The following is a 25,669-nucleotide window of genomic DNA, read 5'->3' as shown; positions in this document are numbered from 1 at the left end:
AAAGGGAGACTTTGGGGGAGTGTGGGTGGGAGTGAGGTTGTCCCCACTGGTCTACATCGCTTGTCTGAATTTAACTCCTCTCTCAGGGCAAATGGCACAGCAGGTGCCGGCAAGGAGCAAGGAGCCGCCTCCGCAGCCTTCTTCACTTTTGTTTACTGACTTAATTCCTTCAGATCAAAGGCTGCCCCTTCCTCCCCTAGCAGGCAGGCTGGGGAATTACATTATTTATATTGGAAATGGGCAAGACTCCACGGGGACTTCTTCCTTATGCCTGTTAAGATAAAATTAGGTCACTCTGTGCCTCCCTGGCGTCTGCAGTTGGGTTTTTACGGCCCAGGTACCCATGGGCCCCGGGAAGAGTCCCAGGTTCAGAGCCGAGCGCTACCCACCCAGCTCCTCTCCCACCCGGAGCCTCCAGTAAATTATTGACCGGAGCATCGAGTATTAATGTGACAAAGCAGAACATCCTTTCCAGGCAGCCCCCACCTGGGTTATCTATCATCTCCCAGGCTCTGCAGCTGGCACTGGGCAAACACAGGAAGGACAAACAGGCCAGATGCAGGTTCATTAAGCTCCTGGTGCAGGTGGAGGGCTGGGGCCCATGTGGGGGCCACTGGTGGGCTTGGTCTGAGTCACCAGGGCTTCCTCTGAGTCACCATTGCTCCTTTTCTGCTTCCTCCTGCAAACCCCCACTCCCACCCTGAGGAAGCATCTGGAAAAAGAGCCACCCTCCTCAGAACTGGCACTATTAATCCCCACAGAAGTCCCCTTTTAAATGAAGAAGTGCTGTGCCCAAAGGTTAGGCAGCTTGCCTAGTACCTAAGATCATCCTGTTGGAAGTGGCTGAGTAGGATTTGAACCCAGGCCTTTCTGAGGTCCCAGTCAAGAAGGGCTCTGAACCCCTCAGCTATGTGATTTCCTCAGCCCTCCCCATGGCTGGGTATAATGAAAAGATTTCATGTTTCTTTGTGCATGTTGCTTCTATTACTTGTAAATAATGGTGATACTGCTACCTATCCTCACCCCGTTTTTCATAGAAATCTGAGTACCTTGTTGCATCTGTTCTTCATGTCATCCTGGCAACATCCCAGAGGCATCATTGTCAACCCTCTTCATAGAGAGGGAAACAGGTTTGGGCAAGCAAAGCGTCTGGCCCTGCGGGAAGGGACGTGACACAGAGCAAGCTTGCGGCTTAGCAGGCTGGCCAGGCGAGCTCTCGCTGCTCCGACTTGGGAGCTCTTCAGGACTTGTCTTGATTTCCTAGGCTCAGAGGCAACATGCCAAGAGCTATTCTGGGACGGGCATCCCAGTGAGAAATGGGCATCTAGTGGAAACCGGGAGAGGACACAGTGGGGGTTCCTCTGAGTCATTCGGGTCCTCGTGGTGCTGATGAACGTCCCCGAGCTGCCTCCCTCCACACGAGCTCCAGACTCCTGCCCGAGCGGGGACTAGGGCCGCAGCATCCTGCCATAATGCAGCAATGACAGACTGCCAGGGAGCCCCAGGAGAGGACAGGGCCCCGTGGTGGCCTCGCTCAGCTGCCTGGGCTGTCTGAGAGGGAGACGGAGACTATGCAGACGGCTCGACCATTTCTTCCCCAGACGTGCAAGAAATTGGATCAGACACCATCGCAGCAATCTTCTCACCAATACGTTTTCCCCCAGAGTCCTGCTGCCAACTCATTGTCCTACGTGGGCGGCTCCCTATCCGCTCCTCCAAAGCGAAGGCTTCTGGGTGGGCAGCCCTGACAGCTGCCAGGCTCTCAGCTCTCAGGCGAGGACCAAAGGCAAGCGACACAGTGCTGGCAGGGATCCCATGGGACCAGGCTGCAAGCACAATTAAGTGCTGAGGGCTGGCCAGCAGCTTTGGGTTTACAGCACTGTCAAAACAAACTGGGGAAAAAAAAAAGGGGGGGGGGGCAGAGTAGACCTCAACCAGTTTCCCCCATACCAGAATGCCAGGTGTATTATTAATTTATTAATTTTAACTCTACTTAATGGAGACCTCAGGATCTGTATGAGCATTTACTATCTTTTGGGGGTCAGGAGTTGGCTTAAAAGAAGTCAGGTAAAAATGTTGTCTGGAAAGCTTCAAATGACCAGTATTTATGAAGCATTCTCTCTGGCTCACGCTGCAAAGGAAATCAAACTATTTCCAATCACTGAAAACAACATAATCTGTATTTAAGAAATGAAGTCATTTCATGTTATTATTTATCTAATAAAAATGTTCTAATTATTATAGTTACTAATTCTGTAAATTTAAAATTACAAAATATTTATATTGCTCACCAATTTTACAACTTCAAACCTATCTTTCCAAATATATAAAAACAAGTTATATGTAACTCAAATTCTTGGACATTTCTGTGTATTTTGATGGGTTATTTTCCTTATGGGCTCGTACAATAGGGACTGAAATGCATTCTGACGCATGACAGGCAGCACTGTGGTCCCTTAGAACTGCTGATGACACGCGTGCCGACTGCATCTCTGATCTTAGGATGTGTGATTTGGGACAGGGTTACCCTACAGTAGCTTCGGCCTTAATGAAGGACTTTTATTGATTTAAAAGAAAAAAGAGACAAAACACGAAACCACAAGTTCTGCAGCAGTAGCTCTTAAGTGCAAGTGTTGTGTGGCCCTGTGACAACAGCTGGCTGTCATCTGTCCTGCGGACACTGCCTGGGACCCCAGGGGCTCTGCACACCCCCCACCCACTCCTCAGGCCCAGATGGGGAAACCCAGCAGCAGAAGCATCTGGAGGGATCATCCCCTCCAACACCCCAGTTTTCAAGCCTGGAACTGAGGCCCAGCAGTGGGTGTAAAAAGAAAACACAGGCACTGGGACCTGGTCCAGGGCCCCGTCCATGACCCTGAGTGCCCCCCAGGAAGAGGGAAGGAGTTCCCAGGTGAAGGTATAGTAAGGGGTGCTGTCATTAGCCCAGGAAAGGTGATCCTTTTACTACAAAGACACAAGGCTGGAGTTGAAGTCCTGGGTGGGCAGAAGCCCCATTTCCTCAAAGCGCAAGTGGTGACCCTGTCATGCAGCCCAATGGCCTGGCCACCTCAATGGCCTGAGCAACAACAAACTGAGGGAGCCCAAGACAAACTTTTTACAGCTTAGAATTTTTATTAAAACAATCACTTAAATTACAACGATCCCCCCAAACAGAAAAGTCTTCCAGGGTCTGTCCCTGACAGGGGGCAAAACTCAGGCCCCACGGGAACAAGTGGGGTTTGACGTCTTTGAAAAGGGATGGAGCTTCCCTGGGAGCCCACAGCCTGGCCCCAGGGCGGCTGGGAGCGGCTGCCTCCCTGCCAAGGCCACCCCTCCAGGGACTGTGAAGCTCCAGCTCTGTCAGCGAGCAACACTTAGTCACCTTTGTCACCGTCCATGGTCATCAGCCTCTGGACTGGCCGTTTTGGTTTGAAAGAGAGAGAAACGTGCTCCCAAGATTACAAAACACTGTCACTTAAGAAGTGTTATGCAATGCCACGGGGTGTTGTCTAGCGGGGCCGGGCAGGTCCATGAATAATTGAGGCAATACCACAGGCCGCAGCGTTGCTGTGGCAGAGGTGGGGCCTCAGTCAGGACGGGTGAGGTGGTCCGTGTGGACAGCTGAGCGCTGGCAGTGCAGCCGCACCGAGTGTCATGGCTGGGCAGCGACTTCATGAATGGTGTGTCTGCCCAAGAACATCAGAAGTGTTTCTAATGAAATAATCATGGCCGGGGCCCTGCTCTCAGTGGAGGTGAGAGGCTTCCTTACTTGATAAGCTCCGAACCCTAAAAATATTCACTTAGAAAGAACCTAGGCACAAGTTTATGAAAACCAACCTCCTCTTTCATCCCTTCTTCTTCTGCTGGGGCCCGACGCCTGGCTGAGGGCCCCCTCCTCTCTGCCCTTCCTCTCCAAGAGATCCCACCAGCTCTCACCTCTGAGAACCTGTGTTCCTGGCTGGGCAACACTCCCCTGGCCTGCTGGGTCTGTTCCCCGCTCCCGCCGCAGCTCAGACACCAGCCCGGTTTCCCTGCGGCCACACAGGTTGGCATTTCCCAGACTTCAGACATACACAAGGCAGTTAAATAATAATTTTTAAAAAGTCTGACAATGCTTTTATAAACCACCACCATGCTTCTGTGCCCACAGCCAGTTGTGGATTAAATTTACAGGTCAGGAGGAAAGTAGCTCTCTGGAAATGCAGGGAGGGGTGGTGAGCCCGAGGAGACAGCCTCAGCGGAAGAGCCAGACCTTACATCACAAACGCATGAGGGCTCCCTGTCTCCGGGGAAGGGGCCTTTGAGGGACAGGGAGATACAAAGGAACTCTTTCAGCTGCAGTCATCCACGCTTAGTGTCCAGATACAGAGTCCCATCCTGTGTGTTCTAAGAAGCTGGGGTGACAGAGAGGTGGCTTCCTTGGGGCAAGATGGCCCAAGAAGGCGGCAGGCAGCCCAGGACACCATAGCTCTTGACCTCACGTGTCTTCATTCAATAAGCACCTTTTCATGGTGAAAGCTTATCACCTGCTCTACGTAACAGCCCCGTTGGAAGGATCTGAAAGGCTCAGTGGGTCACAGCAGCACCAAGGAGCCAGTGTGGGTCACAGGGGTGGTCTATGACCTGCTGCCCAGCATGGGTGGGTAGTCATGCACCAGCTCACCTTGGGAGGGGCACAAAAAGACCCCATATGTCCCACAAGGGAACATAAAATAAAGGGCCCTCTGGGAGACAAGGGCAACAGCAAAACGGGTTAGGAGAGACTTGCTGGCCGGTGGCCAGGAGAAAAGGTGAGGGACAGGGAGATACAAAGGATCAGCAAGGCAGCCCGGCGCCAGTGGCGCTCAGTGTTCTGTGGAGGCCCCCAGTCTCAGCGGGGCCACCAGGTGCTGACTAGAGCCTGACCAAGGAGTCCCCAGCCCTCCGTGGCAGGAGAGGCTGAGACTGAAGCAGAGTGAAAAAGACAAGTGACCCCCTTGGCCCTCGGACCCTGGCTTGGGGAGGCAGGAGGAGGGGCAGCATGTGTTCTGATGGTGCAGGTTCCTGCACGGCTATCTGGCCTCCCAGCACCTCCACTGGCAGCCAGCCCATCGTCACAGCTTCTGCCAAGTCTCCCCCCCCACCCCGTAATGGCGGCCTTTCCCGCTGCCGACCACCTGGCAGCCAGAGCTGCTGCGGGGGTGCCTGGGCCGTGAGCGAGCTCCCCAACAATGTGAGCAGGCAGGCCTGGGTGGACCTGGGTGGGCCTGCTTCTTAGGAGACCAGTGCCTCACCAGTGGGAAAGACTGTGCTGGAAACCAGAGGGTGGGGGTGGGGCCACCACCTCCTGGCCTCCAGGGGCCTGTGCACTTCACTCTCTGCAGCCACTTCCCAGACTGGGCTGGGAGTCAGCACTGGACAGTAGGACACCCTGCCCCCCCAGGGTGCCTTTGATGAGGAAAGTATGGCTCACACATCAGATGAGAAAACACAAACACTTCTTAAGGGGTTTAAAGACTTGGGTCAGGAGAACTGGAACCCTCTGAGGGAAACCTCTGCAGGGCCGCAGTTCAAGGCAATTGCACGTGAAGGGGGCTGGGCTCTCCACGGGGCTGGGCTCTCCATGCAGCTGGGGAGAGTTCCAGAGCTCCCACGGACGCTCCCAGCCCCCTACGGGTGGCTCCCACGGTGTCTGACCCGTCCTGCCAGAGCTGGGAGCAGCAGAAGTTGTAGGCCCTGGGGTGGCGGAGTCATCTGCTAGAGCTCTTCAAAGAAGGCCACTCGGGACTTGGCGCTCTGCAAGGTGAGCTGCAAGGAAGCAGAGGAGAGGTTGGAAGGGGGACTAGATTTCCGCCCCTCAGGCCAGGAAGCCGTTCCGCCTTGCGAACTAGCCTCGAAGTGGTTTGCAGTGAAAGGGAAGCTGGTGGTCAATCCCAAATAAGCTTCCAGATTTGCCCAGGAACTCAAATTAGGAGGTGACAAACGAGGACATGCCGGGAGAAATAGCTGGTGGGTAGAAGCATGTCAGCAGGAAGATGTCGCCTCTTCAGAGGGCAGGAGGTCCCTAGACATTTTAATAGATGCCCACATTCCCGTCCAGAGAAGTCTCTACGGGACCCGGTGGTGTGCTGTCTGCGGTGGCGCCAGTCCGGGAGGCTCACCCTCCCACGGCTCCAAGTCTCAGTCCTCACATCCTGGGGACGAGCTGGGGCAAGGTGACATGGCCTCAGGCAGAGCAGGCCTGCATCAGATGAGGAAGAGCTTATCCCTTACACTCCTGGTTCCCAGGTGGCCCCAAAGCAGACCTGGCAGCTGAGAGGGGTTTCCAGCCACCAGCTGGGAGGCAATGGACGTCCCAGGTGGGGCTGGTCAGGCAGAGAAGACAGTACACGCAGCGCAGTGCTCTGCCCCGAAACTGTAAAGGCCTCCGCAGGGATGAGCTCTCGGGTGGCGGACAACGCACTAGAGTCTGCGATCCCCTGCACTGCTGAACCCCAGTTCCCTGACTCTGTAGGTTACTTCCCAAGATTTCCCCGAACAGAAGCACCTGGCACAGGCAACCACCCCGTGCCTGCTTCCGGCTCTATTTCTGAAGTCAACTCCTTGGGCAGGACTGTGTTCCATACCCAGCTCTGGGACTTCATAGGAGTTTTCAGGGAGGGAGGACACGGGACACATGCTGTTCATCTTTATATTCCCCCAAACCACTTCCATTACGTTAGTGCTTTGCACCTAGTAGGAATTCAACAGTGTTTGTTGAGTGAATAAGTTGTAGGTTCTAGTGATAAGGAAGCTGAGATGTGTGGGAAAAGGTGAGCGCTGAGAGGCCTGGCTGCTAACTCCCCTTCGTTACCAGCTCACTATGTGGCCTCAGTGGACACCCTTGACCTCTCCGAGCCTCTTTCCTCTGGAGTTAAACCATGGGCTAGATGGTCTGGGCCATTCCCTTGACCTCTGGCCGTCTCTGAATCCGTAAAGGCCTTAGTACCATCTGTGTTCTCCAAAGGGTGGGGGAGGAAGATGCCAAATCAACCACTTCACCATTGAAGACAGGCGGCATCAGTGTCCTCAAACTGAGACAGCTTGAAAGCTGGCTCTTTGTATCCTGCCAAATCTTTTGGCCTTGAAGTTCCCAACTAACAAGCTGAACGCGGGGAGGCATCTGAGCCGTTTTCTTCAGTGGGACCAATTTCGGAAGCGCTTTGGAAAGCCCATCTCTGAGGGGGATGGAGAGAGTTTTCATTTCTTTGCTGAAGAACTCCCTCTAGAAGGAAGCCAAGTTCGGATGGGCTTCTCCCTAAACACCGCCTGAGAAGGGCCAGGAGGTGTGTGCTCTGTGACAATGGGAACCAGGATGGTAACTGGGGAAAGAAAGAGAACCAGAGAACCACTGGGATGAAAATCCTCTTGGGGGAGAGTTTAAACCAAAAGGTGTAACACCCTGAATCTCTGCTCCAGTTTCTCCCACTCTCCTGGAGAAGCTCTCAGGCTGGCCGCTCAGGGGGCAGGGGACCTGCAGGGGTCAGGGCCCTGCCCCCAACACTCCCATACAGCCACAGCCAGACTGCCTGACCCAAAGCCATCTGGGCCACTGACCAACTGGGTGGTCCTGGGCAGCTTACTTGCTCTGGCCTCAGCTCCCCACCGTGAAGCAGAGGTGGCGGCAGCCCCTTCCTCACAGGGTGATATGGGGAGTAACTGGGAAAGGCCATGAAGTGCTCAGCACCACGCCTGCGTGCAATAGAACCCAACAGCTGTTATTACTAACAGCAGTGCCACGTTTCTTCCCCTTCCCCCAGCTCTGAGTGTGGTTAAAACGTGCAGGTGAAGGCAGGGCTGCACTGCCTTTGAGGCTGGGCAGGTAGATGCCCACAAGAAACCTGGTCCCTTCCCCAGGCAGGAAGCCCAGGCTTTGGGGGCCTCTGCAAGTCTCCTACCCCTTTGTACATGATGGCTCCAAGAATTCCTGGATCCTCTACCCGAGTTGCATGCTGGCTGTCCCCATGAGGTGCCAGGGAAAGGTTTTGGCAGCTCTGGCAGTGCCAAATTCCAATTACTTGAGCACATGTTTGCTAGGATACAAAGCCCTCTTCGGTGGGCAGGATGCTTCCCCAGTCCCCACCCTAGTGGCTGAGCCTGGCCTCTTACCTTGCAAGAGCAGAAGCTGTACCCCAGCCCAAGGAAGGTATAGAGCAAAGTCAAGTACCCTGGCTGTCGGATGCAGGAAAGTGCCGCAGACACATGGCTTCAGAAAGAAGTGTGTACAATCTTCCAAAATGCAGTCGACTGTTAAGAGGGACAGGCAAAGCTACCAGGCAGAGGTACCTGGCGTGGCTGCTGTCGCTGAGGGCACGGGGAGCCTCCTGCCTGAGCCCACAGATACCTGGCTGCCACTGCCCCCATCTCTCCCCCTTACTGTACAATTCCACCAGGAACCCTGTCCTCAGAGGGAATCATCACACGAGCTGCCTGCTGCTGCTGGAACCCTTCCCATTGCCACCTCGGTCTCTGCCTGCTTCTACCTCAGCAGCTTCCTTTATCTTAGACATTAAACATCCTCCTCCTGAGCCAGCCAGCGCTCCCTGGGTCTCACACAGAGGGGCTCGCTGGTTTTTGAGGGCAGGTGAGGGACAGTCAGCAAGAAGCATCCCAGGGCTCCTTTCCTCCAGCGGGGGACACAGCGGCCCAGGGACAGAGAGGTTTTCCAAAGAGAGCTCCGGAGACCTCCCCTCGGGCACTGCTGACTGTCTGCCAGCTGCGCTCTGGCTGCTGCTCAGCCTCCCACCTCCACTGGGCAGGCTGTCCTCACCTGTGGGATCCTCCACCACCTGCTCTTTCTAGAAAGCTCACTGACTGTAACATTTACAGAACCACTACAGGCAGGAGGCGTTCATGAAAGAGAAGGGGAAGGCTCAGAGGAAATGGCACACAGCTAGCCATTCTGGGGGCCTTCTCTCTATACTGTGAACATCGGCTGACGAGGGCCCTGGTTTGCCCGCCACCCCTGACATCGTTAGGTGCACCAGCCCACATCAGTGTTTAGTCCACCTGCTTGCTCAGGAACTGGCCTGGCTCCCGCTGCACAGCACACACGGCGACCACAGGTGATCCGGCTAAGCCCTCACCTCCCGACGTCGCACGCACAGGGAGAACTGAAGCCGGTCCTGTGAGTCCTGCCCACAGTCCTGCACGGGTTTCCTCTGGCAATCCAACAGCACCCCTCCACGGCCCTCAGACAGACCTGCTGGGGATGGGGGGTGGCAGCGCCTCCAGGCAGGAGGGGAAGTCCCGGGTGCATGGGCTCTGGGCCCCACAGCACACTGCCATGGCCATCCTCCCAGGGTGTCCAGGAAGAGGTCTCCCCCAAATTTAGTAGGTGGTGAAACTAAAAAGCCTTGGGAAGCAGGGCCTCACAGACAACGGCTGCATCATTCTGGGACCTGCTGACTCTGGTCCACTTTCTTGAATCCTTCTAAGGACAAAGAGGTAACCGTGTCTGCCGTCCACTTTCCAAAACTCACACTGAATCCAGGCGAGGGCCAGCCATCTGCTTCGGGCAGCGATGAACCACATGGGCCCTGGGCAAAGCCTCCAGCCCCAGGGCTCTTGCCAGCCCCCTGACAATGACTGAAAGAACACGAAGTTTCCTCACCAGACACAGGGCTGCCCGCTTCTCTCTCCCAGCTGTCTCTTCACATCTGATTAAAGCAAGCCGTGTGAATAATACAGGAGGAATTAAGTTCTCTCTTGACTGAACGAGCTGCTCAAGTCTGTCACTAATCCAATTTCATTCCGAGGAGACAAACTTTTTTTCTTTCCTTGCTACAGGTCTATACGGCTTGGTGTTTACCTTATGGGGGCTCTGATCCACCCGCTGGGCCTGGCCCTTTCTTCCTGCCCAGCACCGGCAGATGCCATACTGGCAGAGCCCCTTCTCCTCGTCTCTCCATCCCACTGCCAGTCGTTTGTGACAGCACCAGGCTGTGCAAGGGCAGGAGGGGGAGCTGCATGGCAGCCTAGCCCTCCTCACACTTACAAACTTCGTGTGGTGTGACCAAACGGACACATCCAATCTAAACAAGTTCAGCTTCGGGAGACACATCTGTCTCCTTAACAAGAAGGAGGCTGGCTCCGCTGAAGCCTAGGAAGGGCCTGGTACCCAGCAGGCTCTCCTTTACACAGGCTGGCAGGGCATATGCAGACTCCCTGGTCCCTGTTTACTGGGATTTCAGGCAGTCCAGCAAGATACAAGGATCCGACACTTGCCTGCTCCTGAGAAATAGGCCAAGGTCTGGAGACAGCAGGCCGGGAGGGCACCTGTGACAAGCTGCAGGCTCACCAGTCCCCTACCCCCAGCGGCAAAGGCTCCTCCCGCATCAGTCCCAAGAGTGCCCCCTGCTGGAAAGACACAGCACAGGGGGGCGGGGCGGGGGGAAGGCACTGCCAACTCTCCCCAAAGCTCCCCTCTACAAGTGCTTTTGGGGGGCTGTTTCCCATAGTGACGGGAGGGAACTAAATGCATTTGGGCACAGAGCCCGCAGCAGCAAGGCTGCTTGATTAAGAATGAATTCCACTTTCATCGGCACATAGATAAACTGATTCCAAGGCCGCACTGTGATCATCTGTTCCTATAGCAAAAGGGAAGGCGTGGGGCGGGCAGGACACAGCCATTTGGCTGTCAATGAGGAGAGAAAGGAAGCTCTACAATTAAGCTGGGAGAACAAAACTAATCAGGATTCCTCCAACTAGTCTCAGGGGCCCTCACCTCAATCCACTCCTCCCCAGGGAAGAGAAAGGAAGATGGCAGGGGGGCTGTCTTATTCATTTTTAACAATCAGATCCACAGTGCTGAACCCATTTTAGATACTAACCTAATAACTCCAGGAGCTGAGACTCTGCTTGTCCCATAAAAATGCAGTGAAATTGAAATGCAAGCTCTACAATCATGTTATACTTCCTCCCCGCCACTATGTATGTATTGTAAGTGAAGGAGGGGGAGGGCGAGGATACAAAAGAAAACAGATCCACCGGGTGAAAGCAGACTCTGGGGCAGAGGTGACAAGCAAATCCAGCAGCGGCAAATTCCAACATAGGCTTTGGTTTGGGGTGTGATGAACAAACCCCTTCCCAACCAGAGCCACGGGGGCAGGGCCCGTGAAGGCGGGCAGCTGACGCAAACTGGCCAGATTCAGCTTCTCTGCCATTACTTGCTAGTGACAGCGTGCACCACATGCCACCTGGAGATGTGCATGGGGCTAGAGCTACTCACACACTTGTCCCTAAACAGAGGTGGGATGAAAGGCCCTGTCCATTCCAATGAACAAATCCAACTTGGTATTAGCTGCTTCATCGACTCTAGGGAGACATCTGCCAGGGAAACGCCAGAGGGCCCCTTTTGTGTATTAATCCTTTAGGGATCTACAGCAGCAAAAAGATGCCTGTAAACTGGTGTCTGCCCCTGTGATGCTGGCAGGACCCTGCGCTACTCTGTTCTTCCACCTGAAAAACAGGCTAATCTGCCGGACCCACCTCAGCGGGCTGGTGGAGGCTGGCTGACAGCGACAAGCCGCTGAGTGAGCACCTTAGGAAAAAGATGCAGATATCCTGATGTCATCCTCAAATTGCCAATATCAGAAGGGAAATCACGGCGAGGATAGTAAGAACAGAACCTCGGGCCCTCAGAATGAGTTTGCATCCGTTCTCCTCCCCCCCGTTGCAGGAACAAATCAGATGCCAGAGGAGAGCTGCACTGAAGCACATCTTCAGTGCTGAGGGACCAAATGAGATGTTTTACTGCACCAAATAAGGCCCAATAATGTCCTCCAGTGCTCAACGGCTGTACGACATCCTAGGGGGGCAAGGCAGGCTTCAAAGGCTCCTCGATGCGTCCCAAACGGCACTTGCTTGAGTGGGTCAAGCCTACCCACCAAAGAGGGCCTGGGTCGTGGTGTTCTGGAAAAGCGGCTGGTAGAAATTTTCTACCTCAAGAGCTACCAGAAACAAGCAAGAAAACCGTAAGCCCTCGACAGTTAAGAAGCGCCTGGACATTTAGTCTGTGTGAATGTGAGCTAAGAGTGGCCCTCAGGGATGAGCCCGGGTGTCACACACAGGAGGAGCCCCCTCCCCGAGGCCAGCCCACGCCCCCCCAGTGCCTGCCCTGTGCTCCCCACGGAGCCTGGGCCGTCCAGATCGCTGCTGCAGTCTTACCTATGTGAGCAGGGGAGCTCTGCTGCTCACTAACGCTTGCTCCCTACCCCACTCCCAGTCCTCTTTTCTTCTCCTCCTCCCTCCCCCCTCTGCGATGTTCCAACAACAACAAAGGGAAGGTTCTGGAGCAGGGCTGCGGTGCACTGCCTTTTATATCAGGGCAGAGGATGCTCCAGGAGATAATGCCCAGTTTCCAAAGCGGACAGAGCCACGGGACTCCCACAACTGGGGGCGGGGAGGGCTGAGCACAGGAAACACACAGGCAGCTCAAACCGCTCAGCAGCCCCCTTCGAGGCAGACGATGCAGCCCAGAGGTCACCTGGGAGGCTCTGGCCATTAGCTTTAATTGCGGGAGATGCCTTTCACGCGTGTTGGATCTCGCCCTGTGATCTATCACTTCCCCGAGTGTGTTAAGTGTTCTACTTCACTTCACCAGCTCTGCATCTCCAAGGGAAGTCGGCGCAAATTGAAGGTGACGTTGGACTTTTATGTCTTCCTGATCCAAGAGAGCCTAGAGCCTCCGAGAAATGTCAAGGCTCCTCATTCCTGTTTCTCCATGGGCAGAAAACCACAGCTGGACCTGGATGGTGCAAACCATTTACTAATAAAATAGGCTTTCTAAGCTCTACGACCCCTGTGATTTCTCATGTGTCAATTTCCTCTGGCATCCTGGGCTCCCTTGGAGACCACGGGCACAAAGTGATGATGAATTTGCGGGCATGCAGTCCAGCTCAGGCCCGGGGAGTGAAACCTGTCCCTGAGAGCAGGTGGAAGCAGGGCCCTGCGTGCGTGCGCTCCAGGACTGCATTTTCACCTCCAAAGTGCGCTGCGCAGCGCCGTCACACCTGGCCAGCCACTGCTCCCCTCAGCAGCACTGTGGCTCTGAAGGCAAGAAGCTCAAGCCCATGACACCTGTGTCCCCCTCACCCCGGCCCCATGGCCGGACCTCACTCTCTCACTCCACAGACTCAGGTGCCAGGACTATATGTGGCTGTCAGTCCCTACGCCTCTCCCCAGGAAAGGAATCTAGGTTACCAAGGGTGGCTTTTGATCTTGATCCCTGGTGCCACTCTGATGCAGATGGCCAATGCCAAAGCAGTCGCACTGATTAGCAATTGGGAAAAAGTGGAAATGTAGCAGACACAGCCCCAGCACAGACAGGTGGCTGGTCATCAGTCCTGGCCGCTGGAACCACCAAAGTCTAAAAAAATGGAGAGTACGACAAGTTTCATGTATAGCAAACTACCACTAGTTAATCTCGTGATGGTGAGAAAACTTCAGTTTTATTAAAAGCTGTGTCTATGCTTGTATTAACCCTTGATGCCTCAGAATTCTTGGTTAACTGGAGCCTAGCAGCCTGCTTTGAAAATAAGTTTACATTAAGACGTTAAAAGAAAAAGGTCCTAGCAGCAGTACAAATCTGACTACAAATCAAAGCTCGTTTGTCTACAACAATAGCTCAGTGACAACTGATGGTCAAAATCAGGCCCCTTGAAGAATCTAAATGCTCTGAATCATTCCAGAAAGAGGAAAGAGGAAATCACATCAAGGTGGAACAGTGCAGTCAGAGGGAGCGAATATCTGATGGCACGGGCTGAAATCCAAAGAGATTCGCTGCTTGCCCCTCTGCTAGCCACAACGTCCAGGAAACCCGGGGCACCCATCCGGGGTCCTCTGCGTACCAGAGGCCACTACTGAGCAGATGACCCAGGTGGCCGGCCCATTCCAGAGCTGGTCATCCTCGCTCAGAGCATGCACTGCTCAGTGTTGGGGTGTTCCAATGCCAACATGTGGTATGAAAGCTGAAGAAACAGGAGCCCGCTAAATAAAAGTGTCACTCACAAACCGGGGTTCACGCCATGGGTTCTTGGAACCACTGCGAGCTCGAATCCATCTTATAATGAGATCCATCTGGGACTCTAATTGCTAACCTCTCTTGCTTGGAGAACAACCACAAATAGGATCTACTTATTCCAGATCTCATTTTTTGGTAGAAAGTTTCCAATGAGCTTATTTTATTCTGGTAGCAGAATACATCCAAAGGACACACCCTATGTGACTGTCAGATGCTGTGGCCTCACTGGGCCCTACGGGGGACTAGGTGAGGAGCAGCGGCGGGGTGTTATTTTATTACTGGGCGCAATAAATTCTCTCCACTGCCTAGGCATGTTGGGAGAATACCAACTATTGCAGAAGGAAAGCAGCAATCATTCAATTAGTTCCCTCACCCGACACTGACGGCCCGACTACAGGGTGCCCGCCACTGTGCTGGCCCCACGTGGGCTCCCTGTGGGCACAACTCCTGCCCACGCTGAGGAGGAGCTGCAGCGGGGGCGGCCTTCAGAGTGCGGAGAGGCAGACGGGCCACTGAGACTGACTACCCTTCAGATCCCTGTGCTACTGGTTTGCTTCCTTGACAAGAAAAAGGATATGTACGGAAAAGGGGGGCTCTGAAGGGAACGAGTGGACACGGGCAGCCCTTTCCCTCCGTGACCAGAAGCTGTCAGGTGAGACCATGGGTTTCAGAGACTGACACCACATGAAAGGTCTTCATCTTGAAACACCGAATTCACCCCATTTCCATGCTAGGGTTATGATCTAAGAAATACACCACCAAGACAAAAGACTTAGACAGACCTGACTGGACAAGAAGCAGCGACCTTCTCCAGACCAACAGTGACACAAGAGGTGAAGGACGGCCAGTCCTACAACCCCACTGACATGCTCTTCAGAAGGAGGCAGCCTTCTGCACCCGTGCAGGGTAGACGCCTGCTCTCAGACTCTAAGCATGCTGCGGCCAGTGCCCAGGCACCACCTGCCCTTGGGATGGGCGGCGTGGCCCGGGGACAGAGACAGGCAAGCTCATGCACGGGTTAGTATCACAGAGGGCAGTACCATCACCACATAGAGTACCTGGGAATAACCTACTTTGAGGGTCAAATGCAGATAGGTCTTCTGCCTTGGGCTTGAGGCTAAACCAGCAAAATAAAATGAAGAAAAACAAAAATAGACCCTGTGATATCAACAATGCCACATGTGCCATTTGCAAAATGCTCAGACAGGCCTGAAATTGTGACAAGTGACTTCATTTGTTTGTTCACGGCTTGGAAGCGGGTCTCTCCAGCTTGCAGCACCCCGGTTCCCGTGGCTGAGGGCCCAGCTCACCGCAGCAGCGGCAGAGATGAGATCGCTCCTGGTGCCCAGATGCGTGAGTCGGGGCAGCTCCTTTGAGGCTCACTGGCTGAGGCCTCACTTCAGCTCCCCTTTTGCTAGCTGTTTTAATAATTTGGTTTTGGAAGTGAAATGCAGTAAATGACAAAGCCAGAGTTGAGAAGAATGTGGAATGTGCTAAGGTCTTTCCCTCTAGGTTACGCTACTAAAAGCAACCCTCTACCCAGTGCCAGTACTAACTGCAGTCAAGAGAGAGAATTCGAGGCTCCCGATTGTACCCACCAATGATGGCAGGTGGTTTTCAGATGCAGCTTAGCCACTGAAAACAGATATTCCTTAAAGACTAGAGGTAAAGAGTAAAAACTTAAACATATCTAAATGATCATTCTCTGAACTCAATGAATAGCCTTCTCTTAATGACACCTATTTTACAGCTGTTAACCTGGTTCTGGGCTATCGGTTAGGAGCAGACATCAGGTGGCAGGAGAGGACCTTTCTGCTTTGCCCAACATCAGAGAAGTATACTCTTGGGCTGATACTTAGGATGGAAATTAACTTCCTCTACAATACTAAAAACTCAAAATATTCAATGAAGAAAGATATGAAACCATTTGCAACATCTTTTAAAACATTAAGATTCTTCTAGATAATTCCTTTTAAGTATGAAAAAAATGAAAAATTCAGAATTTGGTTTTTAAATCAAGAACAGAACTTCATAGTCCTTGCCGCTTAAAAAAACACAAAAAGTCCACAGGGAGCATCTATTCTCAATGGTCTCCATCGCATTTTGCTTCCTCATTAAGTGAGGCAGCTCCCTGGGCAGAACTCCCCTTGGCTTAAAAGACAGAATCGCTTTACTGCTAAATGATGGATCAAAACCCATCCAGTAACAGTGATTCATTTCATCATGAAATGCTTGTGTTAAAAGCTCCCCTTCCTTCAAGCCAGTGGGTTCACAGTCATTGGCAGATTAAACTCCCTTTTAGGCATGAGTCAAAAAATTTTTCTCAACAAAGTACATATGAAAAATGACAATAGTCTAACAACTCGGCTACTAAGGAAACCAGATGCCAACCTCACATTTCATTAATGACTATCCTGATCAGCAAAAGACAAGAAACTTGGTACCTTTTTAATGGTATTGTGCTTGCTGCTGGTGCCACCCCGGTCAGAGTTCTCGTTGTGCAGAATATCCAAGGCTGTCTCCCTCTCTTTGAGTTTCAAGGCCTCGATCTCAGTCTTGAGTTCATTGAGTTGCTCCTGCAGATGCTTGCTCTTCTCCATATACTCCACTCTGCCGGCAAGAGGATACTATGCATCACGGCTTTGGCCAACACATCAAGGTTGAGAAGCTCTAGACCTACAAGGCGCTTGGCATGGGATCCAGGTTCTGAAGCCTCGGGTTCATGTCCCTACTTGGCCACTCATGGGCCACAGGAGGTCGGGCCAGTCACTTAACACATCCATAACACTGGGATAATGATCATAGGGCTGCGGTCAGAATTAAGTAAAAGAGAGTGCAGGAAATTCCTCGTCTGCCCTACTGCAAGCTCTCGTACCAGCTGAAATAGACAGCTTTTTGTTCTGTACAAGAAAACAACACATGCAATAAGCCTCCTGGCATCCAAAACAATCTTCTTGTCTCAGCCCTTCTCAGAGAAGTGATTCCATTCTCAAGTGACCTCTTCTGACTGGCCACGGCCACATCCCTACTTATTCTGGGATGACATCTCCTAAAGATGATGGACACTCACTCAGCCAACACTAGGAAGAAAAACATCCCTACCATTGCTTGCAAGTGGATACTGTATCTATGATGGTGAAAACCTGGAAATCATCCTCAAAGTGTCCAACAAGGGCATGCCCCATGCAACACAGACACCGAGGAATATTCTGTAGCAATTCCCCTGCTAGTATACAGACTCTGTCAATATGTGCACGGGTAATAATAAGAGAAAAATGGAAGCTATAAAAAGGCAGGGCGCAGACAGATGTACAGTAGAAACCTCTCTATATCGCAGCCTCACTGTACTGCGGGATTTTTAAAAATATTATATTTAATTATTTATCGTGGATTTTTCACTATATCGCGGGATTTTGCGGTACTGTATATGTATGTTGTTAAAGTTACGTAGGTTTAAGAGTGTAGGATACGTTTAAGAACATAAGTAGTGTTTATAAAATAGTGGAAAAGGTTAATAAGGGAGTGGGAAAGGTTAATAAGGGACTGGGAACGGTCTGTGTGTGGGAAGGGTTTATAAAGCCTTAAAATATATATAAATACTAAAATAAATGTAAGGTTCCTACTTCGCAGATTTTCACCTATCGCGGGGGGTCTAGAACGTAATACCTGCGATAAGTGAGGGTATACTGTAGTCTCACTCTGCCCACAACCACGTCATGCTGTTTGTACACCTGGACAATGGTGAATGGCTGCAGGGGATAGATTCTGGTTCTACATCTTGGTGTGAGAGCCCAAAGAGCCACAGCCCAGCTCGTGGCTGCCCACCCGGGGCTCCAAGGAGACACTGTCCCAAGAGGGCTACCCCAAGGATAGCAGACAAGGTGAAAACACAGAGGCTTGGATGGGCTCAGAGCTGGGTCCTGGTTCTGGCCCTCATCAGCTGTGTGATGCAAGTGAGTTTATTAAATGCTCTAAGTCTGGCTTCTCACTTCTAAACGGGAACACTAAAACCTACCTTTGATGTCAGTTTGATGTTAGTTAATGGGAATGAAGTAAGATAAAAGCTAAAACACCCTGACACCCAGGCACTCAGTACATGGTAGCTATTGAGGTTGTTCTGTGGCAAGGCATGGCACAGGTGGCCAATTTTCCTCCAGCTGGGACCTCGGCTAGATTCCCTCTGCAGTGGAACTGCTTTCCACCTCCAACGCACTTCCAATGACCATAAAATGCAGGAGTGTAAAGCAGCAGAAGCTGCTGTGAACAGGCCCCGGGGGCTCAGCTCAGGGCGGGCCCATGCAGCAGGGCGGCCCGACCTGGACATGTGCTTTCTTCAGCCTTGAGCCTGAGTTTCTTCTCTCTTACCCTTGTTCTAAACATGGAATGTCACAGATCTGAGCCACCAGAGAACACAACTAGGAAACATGTCCTATTACATGTTAGGACATTATCACACACTCTTGATACCACGCAGCAGTCTGACCGACTCAGCCAGTCCTGAACTTTAGGTGAGGTTTTGAGCCATGATAATGTCCAGGTCACCAATCAAGTTATCATTTTTATCCTGGAAGATTGAAGGCTGGTCTGTAGTCCTTCTCTTCTGATTAGAAAATTCTTCCTCCAGGCGGGGAGAACAGAGCAAAGCTTTGCAGGACCTGGCAGAGGCTGCGACAGTGACGCACCCATTTCCCCAGGCCTAGACCGACTCACTCTAGCTCACCGGTTGCCCAAGCAGGGCATGGGGGTGGGGAGACTACGTACTTTTCTTTCTCTATTTCCATGGAAAGTCGCTTCATGTCAGTATCTTTGAAGTCGAAAGACAGGCTGTCGCCAATGAGGTTGAAGCCTGGTATGTCGGGAGGCAACGGTGCTGGAATTGGGTTCATGGGCTGTAATGAGAAATCTGCAATTAGGAGGTCAGCTTCCACAAGCACAGGGGCACTGCTGTGCTCACCCCCGACCCTCCAGCAGCCACAGGGGCCATGGGCGTAGTGCGGGCCCTGCCTCCTGGCACTGCCACAGCCTTCTGTCACAATTGTCTTCTTTGACCCCACGGTTCTATTTATGAAAATTTACTCTAGCAATATACCCACATGTACGTGCAAATATTTGCATTCAGGGATGTTCCATGCAGTTTTGTTCATAACTGCAAAAGAAAACAGACTAAATACCCATCCACTGGGGACTAGTTAAATTATAATCCATCCACACAATGAAATCTGATTAAAAAGTTAATATGATTTCCTCCAGGATTTACTTATTTATTGTTAGGATAGTGTATAAAGTTTGTTCCAATGTGTGTTTTAAAAACACACACATCTGTGGTGTCCAGCCCAGATGGGCCCTCAGACAACTCCTGTCCCAGCAGCCATCTGCCTGCAACCACCTCAGAGGCCCCCAAGAAGGACCCTTGGCCCAATCAACCCACCGAGCCATGAAAGAGAATAATAAAAGGATATTTTGAGCTATATGGCTGGCTTGGGGTAGCCTGTCATATGGTAATAGATCATCAGAACAGAGGACAATGGCAAACTGCTCCCATTTCCCTCCACCTCAAACCCTGGGCAGCTTCTGCCTCTGTGCCCTGTGCACCCCTTCGCTGTGGGCACGTCTGTGCTGTGTGTATGATGTGCAGTGCAGGCATCTGTGCCATGTGCACACCCATGAGCTTGCCTGGACTGCCCTACTGTCTCTTCCCCACCTGGTCAGTCCCTACTCACCCATCAAGAGTCAGCTCAGGAGCCACCCTGAGCCCCTCCTGCCCCTCTAGGGACCTGCATGCTGTCTGTATAAAGATTTCCCATCTGCCCGGTATTATATGGAACAGGAGTGCAAAAATTTGCTGAACTGAATGCCGCCCCCCCACAAAAAGGCTTCTCTACTCATTCTGTGGTCCTATTTAATTGAAGTCTGTCTCCCTGTCCCAGAATTGAGTTTGGAAGCTGGTTCTTGCACAGCAATAGTTCACATGAGGCGTAGAGGGTATCCCTGCCCAGAACTATGGGTATGGTATACGGTATATGCGGGTAGTTGAAGATTACACTCAGCTTGGTGCTAAGAAGCTAGAGAGTACGTTCTCTTTATGACAATTTGGGACTATGTCACTTAGAATAAGAAAAAAACATTTCAGAGCTGTAAAAGGCCCTATTGCTTGTTATCTTGGCAACCAGACAAGTGACTAACTAGCCCAAGGCCAAATGGCAGACGAGGCCTTCTGCCCAGACCTTAACTGCAGGTTCTCTGCACCCCTTGCTCTGCCATGCATTTGCCCTGAACAGTCCCAACCCCCTGAAGACACCGCCAAGTGCAGCGAAGGGCTGGTAGAGAAGGGAAGGTTCCCGGGTCTTGGCGGCCCCCATTCAGGCTCACCGGGTATGCGGGCTTGGTGGTGATTTCCAAGAGCTTTTGCTTGGCTCTTCGCTCTGCCTCGCGGGCTTCCTGCAGGTCCTGCTTCAGCTGATCAGCCTCCTTGGCCCTACGAGGAAAGGAAGAGCCGTCACCTCCACAGAAGATGACAGGTGGAGGAAAGAGGCCCCCCTTTCCCTCTGACGCCCCAGGAGAGGTGGGACCTGGGTTAATCCAGAGGATGGCACCAGACCAGACAAACAAGGATAAGGACGGTGAGGGTGGGTAGGGCATTTACATGAAATCAGAACTTCCACACTAAGAACAACATTCCCGGGTATTATGTAGCTTCAGCTGGTAAATCTAAAGCGGAAGAGCAGGGAAGCCGGTGGGAAGAAGAGTCAAGTATAAACCTTTGTAACTGGCAGAGGAGGAGGAGAGTTGGGGGAGGGGATACAGGCATTTTCTACTTCATTTCTGGATGAGAGTGGGATGAGCAAAGGAAGAACCCAGTGGATCAAAGGTCTTATATGGGAATACAACGGGCCGGAGGTGGAAGAACTGGCCTCACAGCATCAAAGCACTGCAGGCCAAGGGCGCACCCCCGCAGGCCCCCATTGGAGGGCCTCGTGCAGATACTTGCCCTGTAGGACAAAGGATCCAACGCATCATCGTGCCTCATTCATGGGGCAAGTGACCCGAACAGAAAAAGAAAGGGGCCCAGGACAGGGCAGAAAACAAGGAACCATGTTCCCAGACAGACGTGCAAAAAGTGGAGAGAAAAACTATAATGATTATACCTTGGTAGCAAAAAGCCAAATTCAGATGTTCGAAATCAAAAGAACCAAATGCTGTGGGGAATGTGGCAGTGTTTATCTGACGGTTGCAGGACTAGAACAATCCAGAGCCTAGAACAGTCTTTGAAAAGTACTGGCAACAGTTCCATCCGTCAGCCTGGTTGCGAGCGGGTCACCCTGGCCAGAGGGAACCCAGGCCCTCTCCTCCCATCGGCCTCAGGAGCCTTAGCACCGAGGAAGGCCTGCAGGGAAGTGGGTGCCTAGTTTCTGCATTACAGGAAAGTAGGTGCTGTCTCTCCACATGCCCTCTCAATGCAAAGGGAAAAGGATCACATATCTTAAATGTAAGAAGAGCCTCCTTATATCCCCTCAGCTAAAGGCAGTCTGGGGATGTGCTGGATGGTTTTCCTGCAAATGTGGGAGCAGAGGGACAGGACTTATCACAAAGGCACAGACATGAGCAGAAGTCGACTCAACAAGAGAGCTGCGTTCCTGTGTCCCTTCCGATAGCTCCAGCCCCCAAACTGGGGTGAGCACCAGTCCCCACCCACCGAGCACAGAAGGAGCCTCCCAGCTCCCCAGGCCTAGAGCAGCAGCCTGAGGACAGGTGCAGTGAAGCTCTGCCGCAGGGCAGGGCCAGGACTGAGCAGCCCCTCGCTGGGTTCTAGCGCCCAGGACCCCACCCCCACCTCTGACCTCCTCTCTGACTCCTCAGCCATCTTCAGCGCCAGCACCTCGGCCTCCAGCACCTTCTGCTCCATCAGGCGCTTCTCCTCCTCTGTCCGAATGGCCGTGGCCTTGATGCGTTGCATTTCCTGTTCGGCCTCTGCAGCCTTCTGTGCCAGGAGTTTTGCCTCCTCCTCGGTGATTTGGGCCTTCTCCGCCAACAGGTCAGCTGTCTCCTCAGACCGCATCTGGAGGGGAGAGCACCGTCAGCGGGAGTGGGGATCACATGCCCGTTACCCCGCCAGATCGAAGCTCAGACATTCAGGCAGCTCAGCAAGAATCACAGAGTCTCCGATTCCTCGGGGTCCTTCCACTGAACGTCCCCTCAGATGACACCCTGACAACAGATGACAAGCCACACCCCTCAGCTTTTCCGAAGGCCCTTCAGGTTCCATCCTTGGGGAGCAACAAGAAAGCACCTTTTTTGAGTCCCTACTTGAGCTGAGGGAGAAAACCAACTTAACTGTTCTCCTTTCCCTTTAAATCAGTTCCAAACCAGTGGAGACTACGGCCCCTGGAGCACATGTAACAAGGTCTGCAAACGTTTTTGACTCTTGCAAATGAGAGGTAAGGTGGTACCACGAGCATCTAGTGGATAGAGACCAGGGACACTACTCAACATCCTTCAATGACAGGGCAGACCACCACAAAGGCCGATCTGGCCCCAGTGTCAGCAGTGCTGAAGCGGAGAGGCCCTGCTTTAAAGGCATCCCATGGTGAAAGGAGTTTGTCTGCACATGAACTCCAGTTAAACTTGCTTCTGCCAGCACAGGTGGAGAGGAAAGGCATGACTTTTTTTTAAAGCTGAAATGTCAAGGCAAATGCCACTAATGTGTGGTCCTCAGAGGTCTCACTCCAGCAAACTGAGCACGACCCCATGCAGCCTCCTGGGACCCAGACCCATCGGAAATCACCAGGGCTTCGTTGGCCATTGTCGCCTCTTCTTTCATCTGCAGCAGCCTCCTCTCCAGCTCGTCCCTTGTGCGTTCAGCCTCCTCCCTCATCTGCTTCTCTCGAGCGAGGCGCTGCCGCTCCATCTGGGGGTGGGGGGAGGGATGAAAGCAGTCACTGAGTCACAGGGCTCATGACCTACAGTGCCACAGGGATCCAAGAATGCCCAACATCCACCATCTCCCCTTCAGAGACCCTTTTCTTCTGGTAGCCAGTGTCTTTCTTGCGTCCCACCACCCTTCCTCATCCAGCTGTCAAGTTGAAAACTATGCTCCCTGACAAAACATCCCGTGGTAAACAAGCCAACAAAAAGCCCATCTTACACACCATGTGCTGAAACAGCTACCTTGCCAAAACCCCTTTTTGTTGGGAGACCTCTCATGGCTCTGCCCTGGGGCTGAGAGGACACGATGCAGGTTCCTTCTCCCTGAGCTGCAGCCCCAGAAACAGACAACTTTCTCATCTGGTTGGATGAGCCACCTCGCCATTTCTGATCTACACAGACACACGCCTCCAATTTCATCAACAATAGTTCTGCTCTTGCCTCTGACCCACAGAGAAGATGGGTTCGTTCTGCGTGATGCATCCGTAGTTCGCTCATTGTAGCATTGTATTTCATGGGTGTGTGTGGGGGTGGGGTGGGGGGTGGTGTGTGTGTGTGTGTGTGTGTGTGTGTGTGTGTGTGTGTGTGTGTGTGTGTGTGTGTGTGTGTGTGTGTGTGTGTGTGTGTGTGTGTGTGTGTGTGTGTGTGTGTGTGTGTGTGTGTGTGTGTGTGTGTGTGGCCTGCAGCAGCCATAGCCCAGACTCACCGCCTCACACAGGAGGGAGCCAGGCAGGGAGCACAGCCCTACCCTGTCCTTAAGGCACCAGTACAAAGCCGCCACCAGCTCCCTTGCCTTCTGGATCATGGTATTAATTGGGCCACATACCGAGCTTAATAAGGTGAACAAGCCCAGGACAAATGCTATTCTCTGTGATCCTGCCCTACTCACAGAATTCAGGAAGCAGAAGCCAGAAGTGACCACTGCACTGTTTTCTCCCTTAAATAATTAAAGCACATTTAATTACTTCTTGCTTCAATCTTCTCCCAAACACAAGCTTTCTAAGATTGCTGCTTTTTTCTAAATACTAAGCCAAAAAAAAAAAAAAGCATTGGACCTCGAAGGAATAATGCAAAGACAAGCAATAAAATACTGTAAATTCTTCTCCAATTTTCAATGAAAAGCTTGACCGATCTGTTCTCTAATTTCCATCATATTACGATTTCCATTAGGTGGATAACTGTACGTCCATTAGTCCCCACTTGAAAAAAGCCTGGGCAGTCCCCTTCCATTCCCAGCACTGCACTTTCCCTGAGGCCTCCACCCCCATAATAAGAGACCTCTCATTTGCAAAGTGGTTTAAGCTGTTAGGACTTTCAGGTTCAATATGTCCTTTGATCTGAGACAGAGAAGAGACATCATCAGTGCCACGTGACAGATGAGAACACAGGTCTGGAAGTTAAGGCATTCACTAGCGTCACATGCTAAGTTTCACATCTGCCTTCAAGGTCACTGTCTGTACTGGGGCCATGGGCCCCCTGACCCGCAGTTGCCAGATTCCAGGGACGTGCCTCTGCTGTTCTACAGGCAGCGGAGGTCTGGGGTGTGTTCATGCTATTCTCTGCCATAGCCCAGAGGCCTGTACACTCCTTTCTGTTTTCAGATCTCCCACATCTAAGCTTTGCTCTGCTGAAAAAGAGGTCAGGCGGGGCGCTTCTGAAAGGTGCCACTGTAACACTGTGCTGGCTCAGGAGCATGTCTTTGTCCAACAAAACCCATTCCACCACCCACAAAGCATCCTGAAGAGCACATCTATGACCTGCCATCTCAGAAAGCAAAGACATGCGGAGTTGAAAGCCCAGGATCAAACTGGGCATTTCACCCTGCAACTCAGGGCTGGGAGCCAGACGCACCGGAGTACCCGAATCAGAGACAGCTGCACACAGACTAATTATTACACCTTCTTGAGCCCGCAAGTCCTGAGGGCAGCGAACTGCAGCTGCTGCTACGCTATCTAGTAGTTTGTCCAAAACCACAATTAATATTCTCAGCAGTGAGGCTCAGATTACTTGTGTGGATTCCGGTGAGTCGAAAAGGTCTGTGAGTAGAAGACAATGATGCAGATCGTCCAGTCTGCCGCTAGGCACTCGCGGCACCGCCCGTGGTGGGTGATGTGCCGCCCGGGCTGACCCACAGTGGGGAAGTGCAGCCAGAGTCTAATTAGCATTCCAGCAGCAGCCCTGAAATGCTGCCATGCATTCTATCACCATCTAATTAGAAAAGGAGAAGGCCGGGCAAAGGAGACAGGCAGGCGAAAGGAAAGCTTAGCTAGACGGGTGAGAGACGGATGAATGGGTGGAGACGTGCAGGCTTGGCTATTTCTTCCCATTTCACTTACGTGGAGAAATAACTGGAGACATTTCGTTTTAGATATGCTATTAGAGTTTATCCCTCAATTCCAGAGCTGACACCCTACAAGCTGGGCATTAGCCAAGAAAAATCCAAAAGATAAAATAAGAGTATGCATTATCCATGACCAAAGGACTCTGGTCAGCCCATAACTATGCCTTACCTCCCGGGCCAAGACCACCACGTGGTCACAGCAGTCCAGACCTGGGCTTGCTCACCTGCTTTCTAGCTTTCTCCTCCCTGGCCTGGGCTTTCATCTGCTGAACTTCCAAAGAATCGGCCTTTCTTCTCCTCATAAAAAGGTCATGGTTCCCAATACACAGCTGAAGAATCTGCGGTCACGGAAGCAGGAGAAATGT

General features: G+C 52.2%; 1 protein-coding gene across 3 annotated transcripts in view; it reads right to left on the bottom strand.

The window, feature by feature from the left end:
* Positions 1-5,460: 5,460 nt before the first annotated feature.
* Positions 5,461-25,669, bottom strand: part of NF2 (NF2, moesin-ezrin-radixin like (MERLIN) tumor suppressor) — a 64,697-nt gene continuing 44,488 nt past the window's right edge. The window contains exons 10-17 of one of the 3 annotated variants that reach the window (XM_090292886.1): positions 25,529-25,642; positions 22,824-22,946; positions 21,880-22,097; positions 20,411-20,516; positions 18,803-18,930; positions 16,486-16,651; positions 15,115-15,158; positions 5,723-5,787 (exon numbers count right to left, since the gene is read on the bottom strand). In XM_090292886.1, coding sequence (XP_090149012.1) covers positions 15,123-15,158; positions 16,486-16,651; positions 18,803-18,930; positions 20,411-20,516; positions 21,880-22,097; positions 22,824-22,946; positions 25,529-25,642 — 891 coding nt within the window. In that variant the 3' untranslated portion in view covers positions 5,723-5,787; positions 15,115-15,122. Of the gene's footprint in view, positions 5,788-15,033; positions 15,159-16,478; positions 16,652-18,802; positions 18,931-20,410; positions 20,517-21,879; positions 22,098-22,823; positions 22,947-25,528; positions 25,643-25,669 lie in introns of those variants that run through there. The other 2 variants (XM_090292885.1, XM_090292887.1) reach the window with 2 other exon arrangements.

This window comes from Furipterus horrens, unplaced genomic scaffold, assembly GCF_987537825.1.
Source record: "Furipterus horrens unplaced genomic scaffold, mFurHor1.1.pri manual_scaffold_11, whole genome shotgun sequence".
Classification (NCBI taxonomy): Eukaryota; Metazoa; Chordata; class Mammalia; order Chiroptera; family Furipteridae; genus Furipterus; species Furipterus horrens.
The sequence above is the reverse complement of the archived record's forward strand: the minus strand, read 5'-3'. Positions and strand labels throughout refer to the sequence as shown.